The sequence below is a fragment of the Lepidochelys kempii genome, chromosome 4, assembly GCF_965140285.1.
Source record: "Lepidochelys kempii isolate rLepKem1 chromosome 4, rLepKem1.hap1, whole genome shotgun sequence".
NCBI classification, from domain to species: Eukaryota; Metazoa; Chordata; order Testudines; family Cheloniidae; genus Lepidochelys; species Lepidochelys kempii.
In genome coordinates, this window is record NC_136383.1 from 127505877 (window position 1) to 127530412 (window position 24536).

At 46.1% G+C, this 24536-nt stretch overlaps 1 protein-coding gene across 1 annotated transcript in view; it reads left to right on the forward strand.

The window, feature by feature from the left end:
• Window positions 1-13606: 13606 nt before the first annotated feature.
• Window positions 13607-24536, forward strand: part of ATOH8 (atonal bHLH transcription factor 8) — a 28947-nt gene continuing 18017 nt past the window's right edge. The window contains exon 1 of the mRNA XM_073342842.2: window positions 13607-14335. Coding sequence (XP_073198943.2) covers window positions 13682-14335 — 654 coding nt within the window. The 5' untranslated portion in view covers window positions 13607-13681. The remainder of the gene's footprint in view (window positions 14336-24536) is intronic.

The window sequence follows — 24536 nt, forward strand, 5'->3', positions numbered from 1 at the left end:
TCAGATTGACAGCAAGCAGGGTGCAATTCTGTGTAAGTCAATTAATTGACTGTCAATTGAAGGAACAGTCAAAATTTTGTAAAGTCCTAAAGCTACTCCCCCCTGCCAATCAGCATCACTTACATCTTGTGCAGCTACAGCGTAGGAGCCCAAACTGGCTTATAATGAAGTCAGTGGAAGGTTTGTCCTTCACGTTAGTGGAAGGAGGATTCCAAGGGCTGGTCTACACTACAAAATTAAGTTGACTTTATCTAATTCGACCTCGAGCCTCCGAATTAATTAAGTCGATTTGTGCATGGCCACACCATGCTCATTGTCTCGATGGAGTGCGTCCTCGCTAGCAGTGCCTGCATCGATGCACAAAGCAGTGCACCGTGGGTAGCTATCCCAAAGTGCAACTTGCTGCAGTGTGTTTTGGGAAGTTTGTGCAATGTCTCATGGGACCAAAACACTGTTGCAAGGGAGAATGGGAACATTGCGTCGGCATCCCATGATGCATTGTGCTCAATGGCAAACAACCAAATGGTTTTCGCACCTTAAAACTGCCGCGCGTATGGCATAACCCCAGAAGCATGGAGCCTGCTCCGTTGTGCACTCTTGCTGCGAGTACCTCAAACACCTCGCGCCTTCTCCAGCAGTATTTCCAGAGCTGAAGTAGGGGCCGCTGTGCGGCACACAGCAATGTCCTGAAAGCAGCCCTCCTGCAAGCCATTGAAAAAAACAATTCACAGTTACTGCTGGCATTCACAGGGCAGCTGCACTCTGTTGAGCGCCATTTCTGGTCCTGTGAAACAAACACTGACTGGAGGGATTGCATCGTTTTGCAGGTATGGGATGATGAGCGGTGGCTGCAGAACTTTCAAACTTTCCCCTGCACTGCAGTTCAGCAACACAAAAATGTTCTGACAGTGGAGAAGTGAGTGGTGATTGCTATTTGGAAGCTTGCAATGCCAGCCAGTTACCAGTCAGTGGGGAATCAATTTGGAGTAGGTAAATCAATCATGGGAGCTGCTGTGCTCCAAGTGTGCCGGGCCATTAATCGACTTAGTGGGTAGTGAGTCAGAGAAATATGCAGGACATAGTGGATGGTTTTGGCATGCTGGGGTTCCCTAATTACAGTGGGGTGATAGATGGCACCCATATCCCCATCTTGGCACCAGACCACCTTGCTAAAGAGTACATAAACAGAAAGGGACACTTTTCAATGGTGTTGCAAGCACTGGTGGATCACAGGGGGCATTTCACCGACATCAGCGTAGGATGGTTGGGAAAGGTTCATGATCCGTGCATTTTTAGGAACTCAGATCTGTTCAAAAAGCTGCAATCCGGGACTTTCTTTCCATACCACAAAATGAGCATTGACGATGTTGAGATGCCTATAGTTATCCTGGGGGACGCAGTCTACCCATTGCTCCCATGGCTCATGAAGCCATACACTGGACATCTGGACAGCAGTAAGGAACGGTTCAACTATAGGCTCAGCAAGTGCAGAATGGTAGTTGAATGTGCCTTTGGTCATTTGAAAGGGCGCTGGAGAAGTTTACTAACAAGGTTGAACTTTAGTGAAGAGAACATCCCCATGGTTATAGCTGCCTGCTGTGTGCTCCATAATATCGGTGAAAAAAAGGGGGAAAATTTTCCGCAGGAGTGGGCAGCTGAGACAGATCACATGGCAGCCATTTCTGAGCAGCCAGACACCAAGGCAATAAGAAGAGCACAGCAAGGGGCGCTGTGTAACCGCGAGGCTTTGAAAAGCCATTTCAATAATGAGTCACAGTAATGCGAGCTGCTTGTCTGCATTATGCTTTCCCAAACCTTCACCTGCCTTGTATCACTGTCCCTGTAAAGCCAACCCCCCCCCAAGCCCACAGCTTCTACTCAATAAAGACCATTTATTTCTTGAATCCATTTACTTTATTTAGCAAACATAAGTAAAGAGGGAGAACAGAAAAAAAAATAACCATGGGGAAAAGGGGTTGTAAAGTTGGAAAGGGAGAAACATTTTCAGCTGTGTAACATAACACCACATTCCAGACCATCAAAGATCTGTGAATGGGCACCTTCTGTTCCTTGTATTCTCCCCTTGAGGTAAGTGAAAGGGATAATGGACTTTTCGACCACGCCTCATGGGATGCTTAGGGAAGGGTGATTCTGCACCAGGTGATGCTGGCTGGCTGTCCACCAGGGTCTGCAGAGGGACTCTACCCTCCTGCTTCTGTTCCTGCAGTCTCAACCAGATGCCTCAACATGTGTGCTTGGTCCCTCATAATCCGAAGCATCTCATCCTGCGCTAGACGCTTTTGCTTATTGGAACTTTTCTGCTCTCCATGTCCATGTCTAACTTCTTGGACAGTGAAATCCTCCACGCTCTCAGCTCTGTGTCAGCTGTCCCGAAGGCGTTCATTGTCTCGGTGAACATGTCCTCCCATCTTCTCTTTCTCCTCCTTCTAATCAGCAAAAGGATGCTTTCAGGTGCTGATGACACGCTGAAGGTCACATTTCCAGCTGTCAGTCATGGGAAAAAATAAAAGGAGCCATTGTACATGAATAAAATGTTTCCATAGCAAGGCCATTTTCATTTAAAAAAAAAAAAAAACCTTATTACACTAGGGGAAGCCATAACATAATCAGAATCTGTAACTGTTCACTGTGCCATTTTGCTGCTCCAGCCATGGTGAGTGGCCCCTCCACACACCACACCCCCCCTCCCCAGGGTCATGGGTGACCGCACTGTTAATGAAGTTTATAGCATGCTCATGTCAGGAGCAGAGGTAGCTAGTTGAACAATGGCCCTCCCCCATAGCACCACTGGAAGCTGTTTATGAACAGGGCAGGTGGGGAGGGGGAAAACGTTTTCACTCCCAAATTGCTGAATCTCTCATGTGGGGCCCCAGTCCCCTATCTGCCACTTTAAACCACTTGCTGACCCATGCTGAGCATAGTAAAGGTACATTAGCAGCCATGTGGTTTGTCGATCCAGAATGTGGGGCATACGCACCAATTTCTGCTGGCACCAGTATGTGCTCGACCCCCCCCCCGCCCCTGGCACCATCCCGACTCCACTCCTGCCTCGTCCCTTCAACCCCTTCCCCAAATCCCCGCCACGGCCCTGCCTCGTCCCTGCCTCCCTCCCCGCCGCATTCCCTCTCCCTCCCAGAGCTTGTTACACCACGAAACAGCTGTTTTGCAGCTGCAAGCGCTGGGAGGAGAAGCAGGGATGCAGCGCACTCAGGGGAGGAGACAAAGGTGGAGGTGAGGTGAGGGGGCAGGGTGGGGAGCTTGGCTGACAGTGGGTGCAGAGCACCCACCAATTTTTCCCCATGGGTGCTCCAGCCCCAGAGCACCCACAGAGTTGGCGCCTATAATGTGGGGGATTGGGGTGGGTCTACATGCCCTTTTTTTTCTTGTAAGAGCACTTTTAATGAGAACTTCCCCCGTTTCCCCAGGCGACTCTATGTGATACCAGTCTCCTGAGGGTAACAGAGGCGGAAAGGAAGGAGATGCCGCAAGAGTCTGGGTATAGACCCGGTCCTTATGCTGCTATGCTGTGTACCATAATGATGCCAGCAGAATTAATTCAGGAGTTGCATGGGAAAGTGTCCTATCATGGTGAAAGAAATAAGACTGCCCTGCCCAGAAACCTTCTGCAAAGGATTGCAGAGTATCTCCATGAAAGTTTCCTAGAGATATCCATGGAGGATTCCCAGGCTATCCCAGTCCACATAAACAGTCTTTTCCGGGGGCCATCCTCTGCATAGCTGGAGCGGCCTCTTGTAAGCAGAGAGACACAGCACCTTGCTTTTTCTTCACAGTAAACATGCAATACCACCAAATGTGTCTGCCCACTAAAGTTTAACTGGACTTTGATTGTAACTGTATACTCATCAGAGGTGCCTTCCCCAGCATCACGGTCAGCCACCATGATATCCTGCAACCTACAGGGCTCCAGGGTTAAAAATATTTCCTGGCTTTTGGGGAGAATGGATCCACCACTCACCTCTCTCCCATTCTCCTCTTCCTCCTCCACCATATCATTCTCCTTATTGTCCCTAGACTCACACACCTGTGAGGTGTCCACATTGCTTGTGGGGGTGCTGTAGGGTCACCCCCGAGAATTGCATGCAGCTCATTGTAAAACCAGCAAGTGTGGGGTTTAGCACCAGAACAACTGTTCACCTCCTTTGCCTAATGGTACGCTTGGCAAAGTTCTTTTATTTTCACATGGCACTGCTGTGTGTCCCTCGTGTAGCCCTTCTCCCCCATTACACGAGTGATCTTTCATAGATGTCAGTGTTTCTTCTGCTGGATCGGAGCTCTGCCTGCACAGACTCTTCTCCCCACTCAGTGATGAGATCCATCACCTCCTGTGCAGACCAGGCTGGAGTGCGTTTGGGGCATGTAGTTTCCATGATCAGCTGTGCTCAAGCTGGCATGCTCCCAATGCTGATCAAACAGGAAATGGGAAATCAAAAATTCCTGGGGCTTTAGCAGAGGAGGGGCTGTTTCCTATGTACCTGGCTGCAGTGCAGCAGAGTTGAGAATGATCCCCAGAGCAGTCACAGATGAGCATTGTGGGACACCACCTGGAGGCCAATTAAGTCAACTTACACAACGCTGCATCTGCATTGGACCCATGAAAATCAAATTAAGTGCTACACCTCTCGCAGAGGTGGATTACAGAAGTCGACATTAGAGGCGACTTAGGGCGGCGTAAAGGACCCAGTAGTGTAGACACATAAATGAACAGGTCGACTTAAGGCGGCTTCCTTCAACCTAACTTTTTATTGTAGACCAGGCCTAAGTCAGTACTGGTTGTCTAAACCTTCTGGGAGGTAGCAGCTACTAATTTATGGGTGTCTTTGGGTTCCCACTCAGCAGCCTTCATTTTAGTAGGTGCATTGGTTTCAATGCGGACTTGGTAACTCCAGTTTACCCAGGTTAAAAGATATTATAAATTATATTTATTCAGGCTCAGATTTCAAAAATTGGTGCCTAAAATTAGACTTCTACAGCCAAATTTAGGCACTTAGGAAATAAGCTGCCTGACTTTTAAAAGTATCAAGCACCCATCCGCTCTCATTGAAGTAAATGTGGATGCTTAGCACTTTTGAAAAACGGGCCACTTACTTAGTTGTTTAGGACCTAGGAGGTTTAGGAGCTTGTTATTGAGCCCAGAAGAGACCATTACGATTATTGAGTCTGATTTCCTGTGGATGCTTAGCACTTTTGAAAAACGGGCCACTTACTTAGTTGTTTAGGACCTAGGAGGTTTAGGAGCTTGTTATTAAGCCCAGAAGAGACCATTACGATTATTGAGTCTGATTTCCTGAATAACACAGACCAGTGGACTTCACCCAGTAATTTTTGCATCAAGCCCATAACTTCTGTTTGAGCTACAGCATGTGCCATGATATGTTAATTACTCTCAATATTAAAAATGTATGCCTTAGTTCTAATCTCAACTTGTCTAGCTTCAGCTTCCAGTCACTGGATCATGCTATGTCTTTTTTTCTCCTACTGTCAGAAAATTCTTCCCCATGTAGGTACGTGTTGACCACGATCAAGCCACCTCTTAACCTTCTCTTGTAAGAAGCTGAATATAGTTAGTTTAGCCAAGTGTCGCTATAAAACATACATTCCAGACAGCAAATCATTCCTGTAAGCAATTTTTAACATCCTTTCTGAAGTGTTGACACCAGAACTGGACACAGTATTCTAATAATTGTTTCACTAATGCTACGTACAGGGATAATACCTCATTCCTACTCTTATTTGATATTCCACTGTTTATATACCCAAGGACGACGTTTGCCCTCTTAACTACGTCATTGTACTGGGAGATTTTATTCACCTGGCTATCTACCATGACACCTGAGTACTTTTCAGCATCACTGCAGGATACAGCACCTCATTTTGCAAGACTGGTACCCATTTTTAAAAATCTTGGTCTCTGCCTCTTTTTCAGCATTAGAATTCATTTTTTCCAATATGTATGTTTTGCAGAAGCTCCTATTTGCCTTCTTCAAATCCCAATGAAGAAGAAATGGGCCAAATTTCATTTTTGGAAGCAAAGCCAAAAAGGAAAATAACCCAAACGAGTAGGACAAAATCTCATAATTTAGTATAAGAGAAAAAAGAGATAATATAACCAGGCTGCAAATGGTCATAAGCATCTTCTTCTTCAATGGATATTGAATATATCATGTAAAAAGCAAGCATTTCTAAAGAAAATGATGTTAGATCCATGGCAAATATGACTACAATATACATTGGGTTTGAATAATGCTCATTTGTTACCTCATTTCACTGTCCATGTACAGTTTCATATTATCCAAGTGGTTTATTCTATAATCCTGCCCATGTATGCTTGTCAAATCTCCAAATAGCTTAAAAATTTGAAAAAAAAACCAAACCCAACCCCCCCCAAAAAATACAACAAAAAAACCCAAAACCCACTGAGGAGAGACCATTGACTTTACACTTTCTAGCAACTTCCCCTCTATTTTTTATGGGTATTTAGCAGTACTACAAGGGCTCTCCTAAAATGGGAGATATTCTTTTATTTTCATTAATAATAATTGTGTGATTCATCAGCCTTTTCTCTCTCTCTTTTTATAGTCTCAAATTGCCGATTTTATAAATGTATTTTTCATAGAACTATAAAAATAATTGTTTTAGGTCAGGGACTGGACAAACTAGAAGGCTGCCAAGAACTTTAAAAAAAAAAAAAAAACCTTCATAATAAAAGAATTTGCTCCTGAAGGCATTTATATTGAAAAAAAAGTTATCCCACTCTCATTTTATATGTAGGTATATTAATGTTATAACCTCGGAAAGAGGATTTTAAAATGCAAATGCTGTCAGACTACTAACAACAGTGTCACAGTGAATAGCACCACAATTAAAAGTTAAAGAAAAATTAAGATGGAGTATTAGTCTCACTTTGATAACTCTACTTCACATTGACATACCCACTGTGTCAGTTCAAATCAGACCATTTTTGCTCTCCAACAATGTTTTAAAAATATCCCTGTCTAAGGAGGACAGTTGAAAAAAAGATATATTCACGAGTGTACAGCATTTCTTTTAACAAAAGCAGAGTTCTAATTTTTCCTAGGATTTAGAAGTGTGCTCTGGTTTTAAGAAAGAATAAAAATGTTACCAACTGAATCACCTTTGAAACATTTGTATAGCTTTGTTGTGATGTATATTCCATCAGTTAGTTTGCATATGCTTTTTGTTTATTTTTGAAATCGGTTTCATTGTACCTGTTTACAGCCAATATGAATTTGGCCCATATACTCTGCAAAGGGATTGGAAGAAGATCCTTCAGGACATCCTGATGAGCCCCGCTACTAAATCTTGCCAGGCTGGCATTAGATTATTTGTTTTTTTTCTTTTGAGAAGAATTCATTTTCCAGCATCGACTTCTAGAATTGCATGTGCTCTGTGTAGACACCCCACTTTTTTTCCCCACAGAGCCTTTTATGAAAGCAGGATAGCTGATGAGGTGATTGGCTTACAAGCAGGAAAGAAAGGATGATCTTTTGGTTAAAGCCCAGAGCTGGCAGTCAGGAGATCTAGGTTTCATTCCTGGCTCTGTTACAGACGTATTCTGTGACTTCGGGTATCTCTTTTACCATCTCTGTGATTCAGTGTCTCTGCTGCTGGATGAATAGAATAGTACTTCTCCAAAGATACCATCTGTTCAGATTTTCACTCTGGAGTCTTAGCGCCTTACCATGAGATTGGCAGAACTCCCATAGCTCTTAGGCCGTGGTAGCAGAGTAACAGTACGAGCCAGACCCTCTCAAATATAAAGATTGTCCTCCAAACATTTCAGTCCGTTCCTTCTTGATGGCAGCTGACCAGAGAACTCCCAGCAGGAGACGGCTTCTCATCAATCACCACTCCATTTCATCAGCATCCCAGCAATAAAGGTCAGCTATCCTTTACCTTCTAGTCAGCTCCAGTTCATGCGTTCCAGATCTTTGAGGCAGTTGCCTGGTGTGTGTTAGCACACTTTTGCAGTGTGTTAGCACCTAGTTTCCCCTCAGTGAGCTGATACCTGCTTTGGTGCTGACAGTTTTGGTGCCCAGCACTGCTTTGCCTCAATTCTGTTTTGGCCCCATAGCCCTACAGAGGTATTCTCATTTGGTGGGCTTTCCCAGCGCTCCAGCACCAGTCATGGGTTAAGGAGCTCTTGTGTCTAAGGTTTTATCAGGCAGCCTTGAGGCTACTTGGTATTTGGCTCTTCTGTTTCAGGGACAAACGTCTTTGTTTGTGGCTCAGCAGCTGTCTTGATCTGGTGTTTAATTGGTATTTCCTTCACTCCCGGTCTGGCACTTCCCACAGTACACCAGTACTTCCTTCTCTATTTTGCAGGTATGGCATTTAAGGAGGAAAGATGTCCACCCCCTGGCTTCAAACCCAGTTATTGCAGGGGCATAGTGGCAAAAATCTGATGATCACATTCATTGTGTCATCTGCCTTGAAGTTGACCATGCCATGCAGAGGTTTTAGGCTTATTTACCTGGTACTAACTCCATGCAGCCTTATATATTTAAGGGTAACTTTAATCAAAATATTTGGCAAAGTATAGAAATATAATTTGATAAAATTACACAGATATCAGTAACCAACTTAGAGTTTTCAAGAAAGATTGTTCATACCTAGAATAGCAATTGAGTGTCTCAAAACAAAACACAACTAGTATGAGTTAGAATAAAAGGGTATTTATTATAGCTGGTTCACATTTATTTTACAAATCTTGATTTCTGGATGAAAATTTCTGTCAACATTTTGAATTTAAATGAAAAAATTTGTAGGGGGGGAAATTAGTGAAATTTAGCAAATTGTTTCCTATTAATTTTTAAACAGCTTTAGTATTTATATGTTCAACATTCAGGGACTCCTGAGAAAGGACTGGATTCTTTATAAATATTAAGGATATTCATTTCTAACATGACTGCCATAAAGCATCTTTACTAATATGTTTAGATATTTTAAACCATACTTATTAGAAGTCTGAAGTCTTTTGAAAAGGGAAGGACAATAGTGTAATACTGGGGACAGCTATTTTGATGATCTCATACCTTCTTCTTAGTATGTTAATTAGAAGTAAGCCAGTAAACAACTTCAAAAATATCAAGACTAGATGCCATTCTAAAAAAATATGCTCTAATTCACCAGCAGTTATGGGCTTGATGTAGGAACTGCTGGGTGACAGTCTATCAACTATATTATGCAGGAGATCAGACTAGACTATCATAATGTTTCCTTCTGGCCATAAAATTGATGAATCTATAAAAGTTGGAGGGCCTGATTAGACCCCAAAAGAAAAACATAAAAGTTAGTAGAGCAGAGAGAGGCAAGAGGAAGTGAAACGTGAGGCAATAAGTATTAACAGCAGACTAGACCTGTATGAGTAAATGAAGGGTCTCCCCAGATATTCTACGGGTGTAAGCATATCTTACAGTGAGTGTGAGTCTTACAGTGAGTGTGTACTCTGCACTCAAGTGAGGCTGTTCCTCTTTCTCCTCCACGCTGCCTGGGCACCAGCAGGAGGAGCGCTTCTAGCTAACCTGCTTTCAGTGCTAACCTCCCTGCTTTCAGTGCCTGGCCCAGAATTGAGGCAACACTTAGCAGCCAGGAGGAGGAATTACAGGAACAGTCCTGCTTGGCTCCTGCAGCCCTGAGCTGGAGCATGCTCAGTGCAGATGGAATCTTCAGAGAGTTTAGCTGCCAAATTCTAATAAACTTCAACTAAGAATGTGCACAAAACAATTAACAGAGGCTTCTAACTCAGCCAAAATTGGGTGGATATTAGGAGTGGCTTATTTCCGTTTAGCTAAGTTGATTCCTAATTACTTTAAATTGAAATAAATCAGGCTAAAACTGAAATAAAAGTGTCTACACAGCCTTTTGCACCAGCTTACCTATATCCATTTTGAATCACACTTTAAATTAAAATAGTGCAACTCTATATCTAGTCAAGCCTGACGTTAAATGACCAACAGACAAAGGGTTATATTATCTGTTACATTCCCCTCCTCTTCTATAGGCAATGTGATTTCTCCATGTATTTTTTGTTACATGCAAAGATAAAAATCATCACCATGTTTATCACCAAGATCTCAGAGTTTGGAGTTTTAACAGCTACTGCTGTTAAGGACAGGCAGAGTTGCATCAGTTTAATTTAAGGTGTAATTTTAAACTAATTTAGTTAAGCCAGTGTAGAAGGCTTTGTGGACACTCTTATTTTGGTTTAAACTAGTCTTATTTCAATTTTGTTTAAGCTGACAAGGAACATGTTTAAGCTAAACAGAAATAAGCCACTCAAACTAAAATAAGAGTGTCCACACAGGGGCTTGCACTGATTTAACCATACCAATTGAGCTAAACTGATTTAAGTAAACCACTTCAAATTTGTGCATATATAAGGCCTAAGTCCCTTAGCTGGCAGCTGTCACAGTTATAGTTTCCAGGGATCAGGCTCAGATGGGGACTTGTAGCACACACTGAACAGTGAGTTACATATGGGACAAAGAACTTTCTTGTTATTACATGTATGTACAGCACCTTGCGCAATGGAACCCTGATTCTGCCCCCACAGCACACCTGTGATACAAATAATAATACTACAGCACAGAGGGAAATGGTTTGACACAAAACTGTATAATTTGGAATGTTTAGGTTTATGTTTCTTCTTAGAAGCTGTCTGCAATCTAGTCACCTCTCAAATGGGAGGAACAGCTATTTAACAGCACACAGTTCCAATACACTTCAGTTAGGGCAATGAGCCAAGAAGAATACAAGGCCAAGTTCTCTGCTGGTGTAAATTGGAACAGCGCCATCGATTTTAATTGTACTAATTTATACCCACAAAGAAAATGGTCCAGAGTCCAGTTGAAACAGCAGTGGGAATTAGGTAGGCATAATTACTCCTCTACTTTTGTGAGAAGTGCATGGAATCTATAATGACCACAAAAAATTTGGTGTTACCCCTCCGCTGAAAGATAGACTTCTTGAGCGAATTAATAGGGTAACTTTTGAGGTAGAGCATGCGGAGAATTGCTGGTGAGATCACTCCCCCCTCCGCCACCCCACACACTTTGGGAATTTGGGGGAAGCCATGCCTACAGAAAATCCCTACATCAGTCTTCATCTTTAAAAGAAATAGGAACTAGAAGTCAAAAATAGGGAGAAAATTTCAAGTATTATAAAATCATAGAATATCAGGGTTGTTACATTACCTATTATTAATTAGTAATAATACTTTGCACGTTCCATCTGAGGATCTCAAAGCACTTTAAAGACATCACTTAATATTCACAACTGTGCATGAAATACAGAAGTTCCCTATCTGCCTAGTATCAGAGGGGTAGCCATGTTAGTCTGTAACCACAAAAACAACGAGGAGTCCGGTGGCACCTTAAAGACTAACAGATTTATTTGGGCATTGGGTCTTTTTACCCACAAAAGCTTATGCCCAAATAAATCTGTTAGTCTTTAAGGTTCCACCAGACTCCTCATTGTCTATCTACATAGGGAATTTGAGGCACTGAGAATTAAAGCAATTTTCCCAGCAAGACCGTGGCCAAGGTGGGAACAGAACCTAGTTCTTTTGACTCCTGGGTCTTGTGTTTTAATAGCAGAGACAGTGTGGTTTAGTAGGCAGGACATTGGACTGGGCGTCAAGACATTGGGGGTAATTTTCATAAACACCTAAGCGGCATAGGGGCCTAAGTCTCATGGACTTCCAATGGGTAGGTCTACACTGCAATTAGACGCCCATGGCTGGCCCGTGCCAGCTGTCTTGGGCTCGTGGGGCTTGGGCTAAGGGGCTATTTGCGATGCATACCCCCCCCCTCGCAGGGTCCTAGAGTTCGAGTGCCAGACAGAGCCCAAATGGCCCCACCACAATTAAACAGCACCTTAGCCCGAGCCTGGGGAGTCCCAGTTAGCTGGCATGGCTCCGCTGCATGTTTTAAATTGCAGCGCAGACTTCAGCTTCCAAGTGTCTAAGTCAACTTGCTACAGTGGTCATTATGCTAGGTCATCTAAATGTTTCTGAAGATGTTACCCTGGGTTTTTATTCCCAGCTTTGTCACTGATGTGACCTTGGGCAAGTCTCTTCACCACTCTACACCTCTGTTTGAGAGAAATACCCTTTGTTTAGCTTGTCTGGGCTGTATGGTCTTCAGGGACTGTCTCTTACTATGTGTTTGTACAGTGCCTATGACCAGCGTGCTAATAAATAATAACAAGTAACTCACTCACCAAGAAAGAAAAGGAGGACTTGTGGCACCTTAGAGACTAACAAATTTATTTGAGCATAAGCTTTCACCACAAGTCCTCCTTTTCTTTTTGGGAATACAGACTAACAGGGCTGCTACTCTGAAATCACTCACCAAGGTTTCCTTGGTTTCGTTTGTAAAAAATCACAAACGGTCTTTGCAGCAGAAGACGCTTAAAAGCAGAGTTAAACTCAGTACCAAAGCAGCAGCAGCAGGAGAGATCTGAGAAGTAAGAAGACAGAAATGCCTAGCCTATCTCAGAGAGATAGATATTTGCTAAATCACAGGACTGCCTTGGCTCTCACTCCCCCAGGTCAAATAACTCTTGCTGGCATAATTAAGAAGAATGTGTCAAGTTAAGCACCTCCCCAGCTTCTCATACTGTATAGATCAGTTTCTTCCCCTTGTATGTGAATGATCAATGAGGCTGATAGCAGCATTAGGCAAGACAACCCTAGGCTAGAACCAAGACAACCCTCTTCAGCTAGCAAATAAAAACAAATAAAGAAATAGACCCCTGACCAGTGGGGAAGGGAAGGAGAAAAGGACTGCAGGAAACCAGGCACCCCGCCATTAATTTAGGAAGCTTTGGGGGAAACTGTTCCATGTAAAAGGCGGCACATCATGAATTGCTCTGAAGCAAGTATCAGAGTAGCAGCCCTGTTACTCTGTATCCGCCAAAAGAAAAGGAGGACTTGTGGCACCTTAGAGACTTTAGCTTTAGCGAGCTACAGCTCACTTTATCGGATGCATTCAGGAAAGCTCATGCTCAAATAAATTTGTTAGTCTCTTAGGTGCCACAAGTCCTCCTTTTCTTCTTAAGCAAGTATGTGTCTCTATTAGGGGTGAGAGTTTGTCTCTGCCAGTGTGTCGCGAGGAAACAGACTTTTATAAAACAGCAAGTCGTGGGGCTGGGGGGGGGGGGGGGGTTGAACAAAGGAGATAGGCAGCACAGCTGTTGCCGGGGGGGGGGGGTGGAAATGCTTCCTGTTTCTTTAAAGCTCATCTGTGGGGTTGCAAGGCTGGGAAGTCTCTCGGCTGTGCGAGGCAGTCTCCCTGTCACAGGCGGCGCGCTGACTGATCTCGCTCACAGGGGCTTCTGTGTAAACTGAGGCTAAACAAACACAGATGGAGCGCGGCGTGCCCTCCCCGCAAACGCGGCCAAGGCGGCCGGGGCTCCAGCTGACATTCTGACGGCTCCGGGCGGGCGCCCACCGCCGCCCTGCCTGCACGGGGCCGCGTGGTAACACCGCTGCACCCAACCCAGCAGCAGCCGCGGAGCCGGGCGGTGGGGGGGGGGGGGAGGGTGTATGTCTGCGGGGGGAGCCAGCGACCTGAGAGCGCGAGCGAGCGAGGCAGGCGCTCCCTGACAGGCTCCCAGCATGAGGAACATGCAGCTCCTGGACGAGGAGCCGTGGCAAAGCCTGTGCGTGAAGGAGCTCGGCGGCCTCAAGAAGCTGAAGCGGAAGCACAAAGAGCCGCCAGCGCAGGGCTGCAAAAGTTTCAAAGTGGCGCTGAAAGTCCGCGAGCGCGTGGCCGCCGGCGGCGGCGGCGGGGGGAGGCTGCTGGAGAGACCCGCGAGCCTGGTGCCCGACAGCCGGGCGGGCCCCTCCCAGGGGGCAGCGGCCCCGCAGCTCCCGGACGCCGGCGGGGCGGGCAGCGCCGCCGGGGCGCTGGACATGCGGAAAGGCGCGTTCCCGGCGGCCGGGCTCGCCTGCCCGCCCCTGCGCGAAGAGCCCGGCTTGCCCCCGGCCGCTTTGAACGGGCTGCCGCCGTGCCCGGAGCCGAGCCTGCCGCCCAGGCTCGTCCTGTGCCCGCCGCAGCGCCCTTTGGAAAGCGCCTACGGCTCGGGGGCACAGGGAGCGTACAGCAGCTCGCCGGATCCCGCCGCATCGCCGAGGAAACGGCTGGGGGACACGGCCGGCGTCTCCTCGGAGATCAAAGCCATCCAGCAGACCCGGCGGCTGCTGGCGAACGCCCGGGAGAGGACCCGGGTGCATACCATCAGTGCCGCCTTCGAGGCGCTGCGAAAACAGGTACCCGCCTCGCCTCCCCTTCCCCTCCGCTCCTAAATCACACCGGGGCAGCCCCCTGCCTGGCCCGGCCCGGCTCCGCTGCATGTCTTCTCTCCCCTTCCCCCGCAAGGGGTTTGACTTCAAAGGAGAAAGAGAGTGAAACCCACCCGCGCTGTTTCTTCCTTCTTCCCTGAGGTTTTGCTGGGTGCAGCCGGGGATCGGCTTCCGGGGGGTGCGCCTCTCCGCTGGTCGTTTAAAAGACATTTGCCGGCCAAAGAAATGAAATGCTAATAAATCCGCCTCTGATTGCGCGAGATGCCCTGCTGCGGGGGCATGCCACGCAGCGGGTGCGCTCTCCGTGACCTTTGTCACGTAACTTCACCCAAAAGGTCGCTCACCGGTTTGTGCCCGAGAGTTTTTGTTTGCATTCCTAATGAGATTCGGTGGGGAGGGGAGGGGTAGTTTGATGGAATAAAGGGTATTAATTCTGCACAGGATGGGCTAATTACTTGACAGTTTAAAACTCTGGCTCTAACGCTGCGTTTTTTCAGCACCAAAACTGCTCATGGATGCAGCATTCCTCTCCTCAGAAGAATTCACCTGGGTTTCATGCTGGGCATAAACTAGATCTTCCTAAATCAAGTTCATTGTCCTCTTGATTACACCTCACCTTACTCCTATCATTTTCCCAGAGATATTTTACTTTTTCTGGGTGTTGAACAAGCTCAGAAACTCCATTTTATTTGGGGTTGCCTGCACTCACTCTGGGTTATTATGACAATACAAATACAGCCTGATTTAGTGGAGCGAGGATAAGGACAGAGTACAAGAGCCATTAATAGTACTCACCTAGCTGGTCAGTGGTTATCAAAACTTTTTTTTAAGGTTAGAGCAGCTAAGGATTGAAAATGGACTCTTAAAAACCTCTCCCCCCCAACCCAAATCACACTGGCTTTTTATATGGGCAGCTTATTCATACCAGGCAGGGGGTGGGAGAGAGAACTGTAGCAAACTGCTTGCCAAAGTTGTGAGCCATGATGAAGCCTAAATCCCAGCTCATGACACAATAGCTCACCTCACTCTTGTTGTTTACCTGGAAGAGTTGGGCTGGGAATTTTCAAAGAGACACAGGGGAGGAAATCTACTCCCATGGACTTCTGAGTTGGGTGTCTAAGCCCCTTAGGCCTCTTTGACATCCTCCGCCTAGTTCATCATTCTACATGATGCATCTTCAAGGTACCCTTTAAGCCAATGTGAAGAACAAGCTTTCTTTTAGAAAAGCATATCAAATTCTCATCATCCTGCCTGAATGGGAAATATAAACTTTTTTCAAGCGCAAAAGAGAACATCTGAAATGTTAAATAATGCTCAGGACAATGTCACTGCATCATGGTCACCTTCTGAACATGGTGTTGGGTGAAGCAACTTAGTGTGAAGGAAGCACATCTATCCGCCTATCTGGTGACACTGGACCCATTCAGCAAGGGGCATGTGTGCCTAACTCTGACCCCTTGAATAGGTCCACATGCGTATGTACCTTGCAAAAGTGAAGCCTTTCATGTTAGTTAGTTAGTTGTAGGGTTTTCTGTGGTGTTCATCACCACAGTATCTGAGCACCTCCCAGTACATACTGGGTCAGACCAAAGGTCCATCTAGCCCAGTATCCTGTCTTCCAACAGTGGCCAATGCCGGGTGTCCTAGAGGAAATGAACAGAACAGGTAATTATCAGGTGATCCATCCCCTGTCGCCCATTCCCAGCTTCTGGCAAACAGACTCAGGACACCATCCCTGCCCATAGTGGCTAATAGCCATTGATGGACCTATCCTCCATGAACTTACCTAATTCTTTTTTGAATCCTGCTATAGTCTTGGCCTTCACAACATCCTCTAGCAAAGAGTTCCACAATCATTAATGAATTGGTTCACGTAGCACCCTTGGTAGGTTGGGATGTGTCTACAGAGACGCTAAGGTAGTTTAGTGCCTGTAGAGATCGGGCTATAACAGTTAGAACATCATTTGGTCCTGTCTATACTGGCAAGACAGACCCAAGAGGGTTATAACATGACCTCCAGACCTGGCAAAATGTGCTGAGTAGACAGGCCCTGTGAAAGAAAGAGGAGAGCGAGCTGGGACTGGAGCCTGCAATGAGTGCTGAGCTGTTCTCAAAACCAGACCCCGAAGTGCAATAAAACGGCAGGTTCTGACCTAGTCACATTTTGTGAGCCCCAAAATTGCACTTTTCAGTGCTTAGTCTTTCCCTTCGTTGACTAATTAAATTGTTTTCCACTGTAGTGGCCTGCCTGGTGAAAGCAGAGAGCCATTAAAAAACCGTTCTCCACGCTTGGCCAGCTTTTGTTCCTTTGCCTTCTCTGTAAAGGCCAGTAAGAGCATTCCAAGGATATGAAGGAAGAGTACAGCAGGCAGGGTCACATAAGGTTCCCTGTCAAAGTAGGGGCCTGATCTTGAGAGGTGCTGAGCATTCACATTTCCCAGAAGGTCCTTTCAGCTTGGTCCTGCAGCCCTTGCTTACATGAACAGGCCCATTGGTGTCAGTGAGACTTGCAGGGTTTCTGAATCAGACCCTTTGGGCTCCATCTTGCAGCCTTTACTCATGTGCACTGTTCCATTGGGTCACCTGAGAGAGGCTTCAGGATCAGGCCCTGTTTTTCTGTACGTGGTTACTTTGTTGTTCAGTGCTCTGCCTTTAAGGAATATCTCTTGAGGTTTCTAGCTATGCTGCCTGAAAAGCTTCTGAAGGATGATGTTGATTTTAAGGATGGGTGGCTGCCTATCCCAGAGTGGCTGGTTAATTCCCCCCGCCTTATTATCCACTTTTGGGAACACACAGGGACCATTGCTAATCCCATTGAAGCAAACAGGAGCTTTGCCATTGACCTCAATGGAACAAGATTAGGCTCATCATGAGGCAGTTTTTCAGTGTAAAGTCACTGACTTGTCCCTACGTTAAGATATTATTATTGATTATATTGTGGAGGCAGCAGAAAGCTTCAATTAAGATTATAGCCCCACTGTTCTAGGCCCTGTGCATACACACAGTAAGAGGGAGTCTTGCAAAATTAAGCCTTTTGTAAATTTAAAGTAGACACTTGATATATTTTTGTTTTCAAAAACTGCTGCCCCATTTTGGCTGTTCGGTGACCTGTGTGCAATGCATGTGACTGTCTCAGTCCAGTTCTCAATGGATAGGCATCCAGGTAACAAAAAAAACCCAACAATGGAAAGTGGCACTAATTTCCCAACTCGTTGGCAGTCTCCATCCTTGCTGACCTCAAGCAGAAACCAAGCCAGCAGCACACTGAGGCCCAACTCTCCTGGGAACTGGGCATTTCATGCAAAGTCTTTAAACTCCTGGGTTCGGCCCTATCTCCATAAATTATTTCAGGCCTGGGTTCAGCTGAGAATGCAAGGATCAAGTGAACATGGAAAGCAGCCTAAGCTCTCCGCTCACCCCCAAAGCTGCTGCCCCCAGGTCAGTGCTGAAGCACTTTGAACAGACTGGTGCATAGGCTGTGGACAGACAACTTCATTCCCCAGACGAGGTTTGTTTTCCCTTAAGAAAAGCACTGGCAGGTTTTCTTGGCAATTCGATGCGGGGAAGGGGAGTAGGTCAGTGGATCATTTAGTGATGTTTTGATTTGTTTTTCGTTAACCGCCAACAATGTGCTTGGCACTACATGTGACAAGGGGGAAGATCCAATGGATGAGCAACCATCCTGTCCATGTGCAGAGCACTGGCTTCCAACTTGCATCATCCATATCAAATCTGATGGCAAAATGGCAAGGCCTTCTGGGAGTCATTCAGATAGACCTGGAAAATTATAGCAGATACTTCTTCTGTAGCATGCTGAATTCAGTGGAGCTGACAGCAGCTAAGGATAGGCCCACACTGTATATCTGAAAAATCTGACAGAGTTTAGTTACCCCCCTTCCCACTCCTATGCCCTGAACTCAACTTTCAAGATGTGGTGAGCGGTTTTGTACTCAACAGCTGTATATAGGACAGAGCAAGTTTAATATGCTTCCATTGTGGCATGATATAGGCATCCATAGGTAAGGAACTGCCTGACATTTTTTGCATTCCTGGGCAAAGAGCTCAGATAGGGATTATACAGAGATTCATTTGTAGAGATTAACTGGCAGATCTCAACTAAGTGAAGCCTTAATGCCCACCCCCAGCATGCTGGACAGGAGGTAATCCCCATATTCTGCCCACTAGGAGAAGGTCACACACGGACCTCAGTTTTTGTTAAGTTATTCCTCCATTCCTTCCTTGTCATCACGCAGCCATCTCTTGAGCAGCTGGGATTCTTTCCCTGAAGCATTGAAACCGATACCTCGCCATAGGCTGGGCGGCAAGTGGCGCAGAAGAGTCACCATTGCTGAGTCTGTTTCCCAGCCCTACACTCCTTCTTTGGGAAGGGAACGGAAGCTCTGAAATCAAAGCAGAGGTGTCACGTTGTACACCAGCAACTGGAGGTGCAGTCTGGAAAGCGAGTGCAACAGAGCCATACATTCAGATTGCACGTGTGGCGAAATGGATTTAAATAGACTTTGCTCACCAGAGTTGCAGTCTATTCGACTATGAAGTAATTGTTTGGGGCTACAGGGCCTGATCCCATATAAGACACAGCACCAGCTTCAGCTAGAGTGCTCACATAAGCAGAGGCTTATAAGTACTAAGCCGCCTGGGGCCCAATCCTGTGCGGTGAGAAGAAAAATGCTGCTTCTCTGCAATATGTTCTCTCTTTCCAGCCTGTTCCTGAATCCTCCTTCCCAGCCCACCCTAAGTCAAGCAACTGGTATGCAGCATGCTGGGCAGATGGATCGCAGCGGCATACGTACACTATACAGCTGTGTACATATGGCACACATGTTTCAGCTGGATTTGCTAGCTATCCAGATGGCAGTAAGGCTGTTTTTTGTTTTGTTTTGTTTTTTGCTTGGTGGGGAGGAGAATCAACCACAGTTGTTTTGCAGAAGGAAAGAGTAGTCCAGGCATGTCGTTAAGTACTTAGCTATTCCCATTCTGCTCCCCTGTTCAGACTTCTCCTCCGAGATGGGAGTTAGAAGGGCAGTTGTATATTCTGGAAAGCGACTCAGCTTTTTAAAATGAGAGCAGCACTTGGGTATTGCTGCGCTACACTGGGTCCCTTCCGTTTGTATCTATGCCACCAGTAGCATGAATTTCTCTCTCCCTGCATTTCTAATGCATCCATCACTACAGTATCTTGGCACCAGAATGCCTAGCCACTCTGTAGTATCTAGCTGCTAAGACAACAATGCTGTTAGGGCATTCATGGAGTGGTACGCAAGCAAATAGCCGTTTCTTTCCCTAGAGATTTCCACAAGTGACTTCTTGGTCGTGGCTACTGGAAAAGTTATTCCCTGATATCTGTGGATCTTTCCTCAGAGCAACATCTTCCCACTAGTACAAAGACTATTGGGATCGACAGGGTAGTTCCTGCTCCATGCGGGGATAATGGGAAAAGGGCCTCGCTATCTGTATGCACTAAAACACTTTAAAATAGTGCAAACGCTTCTGCTAGTTTTTCTCTCTGCTGCTGCCTTGTCTCACAGGTGGCCGAGAGGGCTACAACCTACAGACCCAGTGCGGCCAGGCTGTGGCTCATGAGCCGCATATGGCTCTTTTACAGTTAAAGTGCGGTTTACGAAGCCTCCCCAGCCTCCCCACCCCAATCTTCACCTACCAGACTCGGGGAGCGAGGTGGGGTGCCTAAGGGCTTTAGACCCGTGGGGGGGTATTGGGGCTGAAGCCCGATGCCCCGGCAGGCACTTCCCCACGGGGCAGATGGTGCGTGTCTTGCGGCTCTCAAACTCTGAAGATTATTGTATGCGGCTCGGAGGGTCAGTAAGTTTGGCCACTCCTGCTATAGACCCTCAAATATAGGGCCATGGCCTTTCCCCCCTTAACGCTCAGCTCACCATACTGAAAAATGTTCGGCTTCCATTGCCTGTCCTAGTGATGTTAGTGTGGGTATTTTCTATTCTATTCCGGTTCTTATACTGCGCCCATCACCATGGTATCTGAGCACATGACAGGACAAGGTTCTGTTTCCATAGACTCTTTTGCACCCCCGTCATTCCTGGTGGCCATTGACTTTCAGGGGCCCAGATGCTATGGAGGGAGAAGACATGTCTCCAGTGCTTTGTTAATGAGAACAAAGTTCCATCTCACCTCATTCTGAGTTCACTTATGCTGGTGAAATGCTAAGGGCTTCAGTGAAGCTACTCCAGGTTTACAATAATGTAAAAGTGAGATCAGAACAGGCCAAACCATGTTCAAATGAGGTAGAATGATGGCATCAAAATGAATGAAACACCCACGCCAGCATGTTTTCAAACACTCTACTATTTGGGCTAGGACCCGGAGACACTGTAAAAGCTATCTCAGTAACCAGCAACAATTTGCAGTTTACAAATTCAGTTTTGCAGCAAGAGATGCCTGTGCCAGAATAAGTGGCAAAGTCTTCCACCATGTCATTCATTTGCATCCCACTGGTGCTGAATTCTGGAACAGCCCGTTTAAGAGCTGAGAATACTCAAATGGCAGCAAGATTTCCACTGATAGGAGGGGAGGCACGCATCTCTCTGTCTGATCTGGAGAACTGCCCACATTGGCACATATGTAGCTTTTTGATGTTCGTCTCAAACTCCTCCTCAAAAATATGGTCCATGGAGCCCCAGTGAGCTGGAGTCGCTGTGCTGGGAGCAGATGTTTCCACAGATTCATTCTTCGCCTTGAACTAGGTGAGCATTTTTCTAAACCTTTCCACCACCACATTTGTACTCCTTTCTTTCTCTTTAGCAGTTGATAGGCCCACTCTCCAGGCTGAGGTGTGTCCCAGGGATGTTTTACTCATGGGTTTCACAGCTTTCTATGCTACTGGGAGCTGAATTCGCCACCCTTTCACATTCCTTCACTGCTGTCTGCTGGTGTCCGTGTCCTTCTCTTAGCTGCTACTCACTGGTAGTTAAATGAGTGTAAAAGAGATCCCACTTCCACAGGACTGAACTTTCCTGTGATCACTTACAGTGTGTATCATCAGGAGCAGATTGAGCGGCTGTCATTGAAAAGCTTCCCATTGACTTTACTGTGGGTTGGAGTCGGCCTGACAGGGTTTGTTCTGGCTCCGGTGCTGTCAGCAGAGAGACTCCCACTGACTTCGATAAGAGCTGAACGTGGCCCCAAGGGAGGATCTCTGCCTTCAAGGCGCATCCCCCAACGGAGCGCTCCAGGTGTAGAATTTCCATTGTGCTTGGCAACAGAATATCACAACGTTAATCTGGGCCCGGAAGCCGTTTAAACCAGTTCTGAGTGACACTATTATGATTTCTAGTGCCATGGGGGGGTACATACAAAGGGAGATGACAAGGCCCCTGCCATGAACAACACACAATCTAAAGTAGGCAGATAACCTAACAGAACAAGGGAGAAGACAGTAAAGAAGACAGAGAAAACTCCAACACACCTCCCCAAACTCAGGAAAATGTTACACAAAGAAAAGAGCCGTGTGTCTGTTGTTGCTTAATGTCTAATTGGTTTTGTCACCTGATACAAAATCCTGTGACTGACCATATGTATTTTCTCTTTCTGCTGTAGACACAGTCAGTTATCCTTTCCTCTCCCCTCGGGCTCACTCCAACTCCCACTGAAATCAGAGGAAAGACTCCTATTGACATCAATGGGTATTGGATCCAACCCCCAGTCCCTGCTTGACCCTAGTTTGTTCTCAAATTATCCTCGTCAGCAACTACGGTGGGACAGTGCCCAAGCACCGAATCAGCAATACTGTAATTGTCAGCACCTTCATTCACATCCTGCGTCTGCTTTGTGCATTGACCAATTTGTGTGTTGGCCACAGCTTGATTCATCCATAACGTTAGTGTTATCGCCCCAGTCCTATCTAATTCTGCCCCCTGCATAACTTGGAGAGCAGCACTCATATGCAGAGGGAGGCACAGGGAAGCAGGACCCTGCTCCTCAGTGAGAGGGTAGGGTTTTCCCACGTGGCAGCCAGCACTGCCTGAGAAGCTGTTTTCCAGGAGGCGCTCTGTTGACAGACACCTGGGGACACTGGCCAGAGCAGCAGCAGAGATGCTCACAGAAAAGGAGAACAATAATCCTGGTTTGGCAAATGAGTCAGATGGATCAGGGGGACCAAATTTGGCCCTGGTGTAAACAGGTGCCACTTCAGTGAAGCTTAATCACTTACTCCTGAGCTGAATTTGGCCCCCTGGGTCCAAGCTCAGGTGGCTCACCGGCGCTGCTCCTGGTGTTACAACGTCCACACTGCTATTTTCAGCTTGAGCTGAACTGGAGTGAGTCTGTCTACCCAGGCTGGGGAGGCACACTTGCAGCTACAGTGTAGACACACCAATAAGGCCCAGTCCCATACCTGAAATAAACATCAGGGTTTGTAGGAATAATCCTATGCACTATACAGCAGTGCCTGCCATCTTGTACCTGTAAATCACCTGCACATGCATAAGGCATATCTAGCTATGGGAAAGCTCTTAGAGAGCAGTGGACAGGCTGCAGCACTGGAGATATCCTTGCTCACAGAGTCACAGAGTTTAAGTCCAGAAGGTACCACCAGATCATCTAGAATATGTGAACCCTGTGCACATGCATTCTTCACCAGCCCTATACAGCACCTAGCACAATGGGACGCAGCTGTGTGCCTGGGACTCCAAGGTACTGCCGGAATACAAACAAAACAAATAATGATCTGGGATCCCAGGCGCACTTGGGGCAATCAGGGCAGATAATGTAACAGCAAAAAAAAAAAAAAAATCCATATCCAAAGAATTATAATAAACAAAACAAAAAAAAATCCGTGGCTTGTGCTAGTTCTTGTTTGTTTACACATACATTTTGTGACACGCACCCACCCACACGTGCTATCAGACAAAACCAAACACGCTCATCCACAGCGCTTTTCATTTAACACGTCCCTTTAAATAACAATTTGGGAACATGTGACGATATTTTGGACATGTTCTTGAACTTGTCAAGGTGGTCAGCTGCCTCTTTTGCTGTCCCAGACATGATGTTGCCTTTCTCCAAGTCCTAGGGAAATTATGCATGAGAGAGAGAGGCAGTAGGTCAGCTTCTTCCAGGAGAAAATCCAGTGAACAGTTCACCCCACCTGACCCAGCATTGGGCATGGGTGGGAGCTTAAAACCAACAGTCCTCCTCACTCCTCTAACCTGCCAGTACCCCATTGAGGTCGCTGAACCCTTGTGGAAGCACTAACTCATCTCAGGTTGGAAGGAGGGATATAATAAAGCCAGCGCTATTAAGCACTAGACATTCATGTGAACCTTCTGGAAATTTTTTTGGCATATTGCTCAACACAAACAATGAGACAGTTAAGTTACACTGCGCGTTCTAAAAGGACTCATCGAGAAGCCAGCCAACTACCTTCCCAGTGGGGCTCTAAAATATTTTAACTCCCAGCACAAAAATAAACCAGAGGAATTAAAAGATAGGCAAATTCAACAGCTTATTATGGCACATTGTAGAGGCAGTTTGCTGTCAGGAGGTCTTGCTTTATAGTGTATTGTTAGCATGTACATTTTACTGCTTAACCTTGCGTTATCAACTCTACAGGTGGGGCCAAATTCTGCTCTCATTTATGCTTATGTAACTCCAGAGCGAGTCCACGCAAGGCAGCGAAGTTAGTCCAGATTTACAGCAGCGCAACAGAGCAGGATCGGCTCTACCCAGGGCCTGATTCTTCTGACACTTACACAGTGTTAGAGTGGTGTAACTCCACTGATTTCACTAGAGTAGTTCCTGATTTACACCAGTGAAAAGAGAGTGTGGAACGAGATTCATAGTGTTTATTTGTATGAGCTCATAATGTATTTGTACAAAAATTAACATGTTCTTTTGGTAATGGAAGGGAAATATTGGACCAGATCCTCATCTGATGTAAACTGGCATAACTCTATCCAAATCATTGGAGCGCCTCTAATTTACACCAGCTGAGGATCTGGCCAGTTATTGTGACTATATCTATTGTCCTACTAATTGAAGAAGCTGTTAATGGATCCTGTACCCACCACTTCCCCCACTTAGGATAAGCAAAAGCTGTGTACAAGTTAGCCTACCCCGGCTAACTGGAGTCCAGTCAGGGTTGGTAACAATTCCAGCAAAGACAGTGCTGCGCAGG